At 43.2% G+C, this 5,344-nt stretch overlaps 1 protein-coding gene across 1 annotated transcript in view; it reads left to right on the top strand.

The window, feature by feature from the left end:
- Positions 1–3,728, top strand: part of CCR75_008338 (uncharacterized protein) — a gene marked incomplete at both ends in the record, with an annotated part of 7,912 nt that extends 4,184 nt beyond the window's left edge. The window contains 2 exon segments of the mRNA XM_067966391.1: positions 3,203–3,274; positions 3,286–3,728. Of these exon segments, the coding sequence (XP_067820339.1) occupies positions 3,203–3,274; positions 3,286–3,728 (515 nt within the window).
- Positions 3,729–5,344: the final 1,616 nt, after the last annotated feature.

Here is a 5,344-nt window from a genome sequence, read left to right as displayed (position 1 = left end):
ATTAAATATAAATACCTATTTTTACCAATTAAAATGATATCTCTATAGATATCATTTAATATGTATTACGAGCGTATCTTTATAGATACCTCGCGTAACGGATGACGCTGGGCGTCATCCCTCCGAATGTGAATGCACCCATGTGCATCACATCCACAAGGGTTGGTCACAAATGTGCAACACACCCGAGTGCTGGGTCTAATTACTTTTTTCAGTAATTAACCATCCCCTGAAGTATACCTAATGAACTTAACGGGGACTGTGTAACATTAGGGCAACTTTAGCCCGTTACAGAATATCAACTGACGGTCTCACTTTTGTCAGCTCCTTGTTCTCTGAAGGTTCGGTCGTGTGTACCGAGGGGGGGGGGTGCTGGTGGGATATATTGGTGGTATATTGGATGGTTCAAGAATGACTCATCCGTATCAATTGAATGCATTACCATTTACTGGTCTGTTCAAATTTACGCCGTCTGAATCTCCCAGTATGTCGCCAAGTATTTAGTGGAAAATGTTGTACTTAATTACTGTCACAGTTTACTGGATCGCCGTTAGAAGAGATACGTGTAGATGGCCTTCATTTTGTATTTGAGAAATTATACATTTGCTAACAAAAAGAAGTTGTTATCGAGAACAAAAGAGTTGTCCAATAGCTTTCTTTTGTTTGGCGCTTTCGGAGAGCACATTATGATGATGCTTCCAGCATATCTTACATATCTATCACTTAGGTGCCGGCAATTCTATCAATCTGAGGAGAGGAATCCAGCAGCACCAAGCAAATTTCCGCCAGCGGCAGCAGTAATGTACATTTTCTGAAGAATCGTATTGGCAGCGGCAAACGTTCTCTGAATAATAGGGTTGGCAATACCTTCAAGATCTTTCTGCTTGCTCTCGAACTCTTCCGTCTTGACAGATCTCATCAATCCAATTGATCGTCTCCGTGACCTTGTCATCAAAAGCCTTCTTGTCATCCTTTCAAAATCTAAATTGAGCTACTCGGCATTCTCATGTTACGAAGGTTATACAAATTCATTTCTTCAATGATTTTTTGGTATCTATATGAATTTTTATCGCCTCATCCTCCGGCTCGAATTCCTCCGCCTCAGGCACAGTTTCTTTCGCATTATCCTCCAAATCCAAATCGAACTACTTCACCTCAGACACTTTCCGACTAATATCTGCCTGGAAAAATAGCTTTGGTTCATTCATAATGGTCATCTTGTTCTCTGTGCTCGTCAGTTTCTCCATCGCTAACTCGTTCAAAATGCCATCCGCATTAATATCAAGAATCACGTCAATATGTATGACACGGCTGGCATGGAAGGAATACCGTCCAGGTCAAATTTGCTCAATAAGCTATTTTCGTGAGTCGTGTTACGATCACCTTGAAAACACTTGTATCAACACTCGGGGTATGTTGTTTCGTTGTCAGTGTACGTCGAGTGCGTGTGCGGCGTTTTGGTTGAGACCGTTGCGACTCGGCATTGTCATGTTACGAAGGTTATACAAATTCAATTCTTCAATGATATTTTGGTATCTATATGAATTTTGATCGCCTCATCCTCCGGCTCGTATTCCTCCGCCTCTGCCACAGTTTCTTTCGCATTATCCTCCAAATCCAAATCGAACTTCTTCACCTTAGACACTTTCCGACTAATATCTGCCTGGGAAAATAGCTCTGGTTCATCTTGTTCTCTGTGCTCGTCAAGTACTCCATCGCTAACGCGTTCAAGATGTCATCCGCATTAATGTCAAGAATCACGTCAATATGTATGACACAGCTGGTATGGAAGGAATACCGTTCACGTCAAATTTGCTCAAAAAGCTATTGTTGCGAGTCGTGGTACGCTCACCTTCAAAACACTTGTATCAACACTCGGGGTTTGTTGTTTCGTTATCAGTGTTCGTCGAGTGCGTCTGCGGCGTCCTTATTTTTACCGTTACGTTAAGAGTGAATAAGCGCTGGGATGACACCTCCGGTCGTCTCCAAACAAAGCAAGAGAGGGGTGCTTCAATTGAGGCATGTCTTGAGCTTCCCAGACGAGTTGTGGCTAGTAACGCAGCCTGGGAAATTACACCGCATTTAAGCCTCGTCAGGATTGATCGACTCGTTGGGCTTTTTGCCGTTTCAAAAGCCTGACAACAATTGCTGCACCTTGAGAATACGAGATGATCCACCGACCACGACGACTTCACCACCCGACTCTTCGAGAGCTTGGAACCGCGGAGCACCTCCAATAGTGGCTACATTGTCTTACAGAAGTGGTTTCCGCACATGTCTTCAAAACGCGCACGGGTAATCGTCAAATGAACGTCAATGTCGTCAAAGAGCGAATCAATTTCAATGTTATTCTATGCCAACAAAGGCAGCATATGCAGCGACACGTCAATGTTCCATCGCTAAGATCAAAGATCAAATATTTCACTCTCTCCCCTTCTAGTCCACGCTGTACGCAATAACAGGGCTCGCGGGCTCGATGATAACACGCAAGACGTTGGTACCAGCAATGACACCGGCATCCTTCAGAGCCTGGAGTTGCGAGTCAGTACACATCGTACTGACGCTGCGATGATTGAACGTGATAAATTCATCAAGCTTATACTAAGAAAACGGTGAAGCATGTCTCGCATTTTCTTATTATAAATACCATTTTACCATTTCTTCATTTTCAATCTCATTAACGAATTCTTCGACTCTTGAAATAATGGTTAAGCTGTTCTGTGCGATCGTAAATTCCGCAAAGGCCGCAAAGTCCGCGTTTTCTGTGCGACGCTGCGGGAGCGCCGCTCAATATTGTTGGCTTGTCTGACGAAGAAGTGTGTTTTAAAGTTACGAAAGAACTTGTCAAAGCCAAAAAGACACCTGTTCACGTCCTAGTCGTACTTCCGAACCCGCTTGAGGAGGATGTTGCGTGGAGCATTAAAAACTTGCCCCCTATGGATCCACAAATACAAGAAGAAATGTGGAGAACAGTGGTTCGTGTTTCATCTAGAAATGCATCTGGAACAGCGATAATTCTCGATCAAACGCAGACTCACTTGTATCTGGTGACGAACTTGCATCTTTGGGTCGATGACACATTCACGGATTACTTAAGTGCTGATTTTAAGACTAACATCAAATGGCTTCTGAGAGCGAATCCGAAGTTGAAAGAAAATGGTAGGAAAAGGAAGCGTGGCGAAACCCGTCGAAAATCACCAAGGCTGGCAGCGAAAAAAGCAGCTGCTGGAATTGACAAGCCTCAAGTTTTGGTGGAGCAGCTCGAACAGAAATCGTAAAAGCTAGTCGAAGTCCAACGATTTAGTCTCGACAGTGACGCCTGCTGGTATAGTTCGTTTGATTTGGCAATTTTTAAAATTGTCGCGCCACGCTCCAACAATCTGATTCGATGTGAGGTATCCTTGGCATACGTCGACAGAATGAATGTTTACGTGTTCGGATTTCCTGCTGCTCTCCAAGATTCAACTTCTACTCACACCCACGCAATGATGCCAGCTTACCTCACCGCTGGGATCAAATTTCAAATGACGGTCTCATTTTTGTCAGCTCCTTGTTTCTCTGAAGGTTCGGTCGTGTGTACCGAAGCGGGGGTGCTGGTGGGATTTATTGGTGGTATATTGGATGGTTCAAGAATGACTCATCAGTATCAATTGAATGCATTACCATTTACTGGTCTGCTGTTTAAATTTACGCCGTCTGACTCTCCGAGTATGTCGCCAAGTATTTAGCGTTAGATATACGTGTAGATAGCCTTCATTTTGTATTTGGGATATGATACATTTGCTAACAAAAAGAAGTTGTTATCGAGAACAAAAGAGTTGCCCAATAGCTTTCTTTTGTTTGGCGCTTTCGGAGAGCACATTATGATGATGCTTCCAGCAGTCTTACATATTTATCACTTAGGTGCCGGCAATTCTATCAATCTAAGGAGAGGAATCCAGCAGCACCAAGCAAATTTTCGCCAGCGGCAGCAGTAATGTACATTTTCTGAAGAATTGTATTGGCAGCGGCAAACGTTCTCTGAATAATAGCGTTAGCAATACCTTCAAGAATTTACTGCTTGCTCTCGAACTCTTCCGTCTTGGCAGACCTCATCAATCCAATTGATCGTCTCCGTGACCTTGTCATCAAAAGCCTTCTTGTCATCCTTTCAAAATCCAATTTGAGCTTCTCGGCATTGGCATGTTACGAAGGTTATACAAATTCAATTCTTCAATGATTTTTTGGTATCTATATGAATTTTTATCGCCTCATCCTCCGGCTCGAATTCCTCCGCCTCAGCCACAGTTTCTTTCGCATTATCCTCCAAATCCAAATCGAACTACTTCACCTCAGACACTTTCCGACTAATATCTGCCTGGAAAAATAGCTCTGGTTCATCCATAATGGTCATCTTGTTCTCTGTGCTCGTCAATTTCTCCATCGCTAACGCGTTAAAGATGCCATCCGCATTAATATCAAGAATCACGTCAATATGTATGACACGGCTGGCATGGAAGGAATATTGTCCCAGGTCAAATTTGCTCAATAAGCTATTTTCGTGAGTCGTGATACGTTCACCTTGAAAACACTTGTATCAACACTCGGGGTATGTTGTTTCGTTGTCAGTGTACGTCGAGTGCGTGTGCGGCGTTTTGGTTGAGACCGTTGCGACTCGGCATTGTCATGTTACGAAGGTTATACAAATTCAATTATTCAATGATATTTTGGTATCTAAATGATTTTTTATCGCCTCATCCTCCGGCTCGAATTCCTCCGCCTCAGCCACAGTTCTTTCGCATTATCCTCCAAATCCAAATCGAACTTCTTCACCTCAGACACTTTCCGACTAATATCTGCCTGGAAAAATAGCTCTGGTTCATCCATAATGGTCATCTTGTTCTCTGTGCTCGTCAATTTCTCCATCGCTAACGCGTTAAAGATACCATCCGCATTAATATCAAGAATCACGTCAATATGTATGACACGGCTGGCATGGAAGGAATACCGTCCAGGTCAAATTTGCTTAATAAGCTATTTTCGTGAGTCGTGCTACGTTCACCTTGAAAACACTTGTATCAACACTCGGGGTATATTGTTTCGTTGTCAGTGTACGTCGAGTGCGTGTGCGGCGTTTTGGTTGAGACCGTTGCGACTCGGCATTGTCATGTTACGAAGGTTATACAAATTCAATTCTTCAATGATTTTTTGGTATCTATATGAAATTTTATCGCCTCATCCTCCGGCTCGAATTCCTCCGCCTCAGGCACAGTTTCTTTCGCATTATCCTCCAAATCCAAATCGAACTACTTCACCTCAGACACTTTCCGACTAATATCTGCCTGGAAAAATAGCTCTGGTTCAT

Source organism: Bremia lactucae, linkage group LG1, assembly GCF_004359215.1.
Source record: "Bremia lactucae strain SF5 linkage group LG1, whole genome shotgun sequence".
Lineage (NCBI taxonomy): Eukaryota > Oomycota > Peronosporomycetes > Peronosporales > Peronosporaceae > Bremia > Bremia lactucae.
Note: the sequence above shows the minus strand (reverse complement) of the source record. Positions and strands in the feature narration are given on the sequence as shown.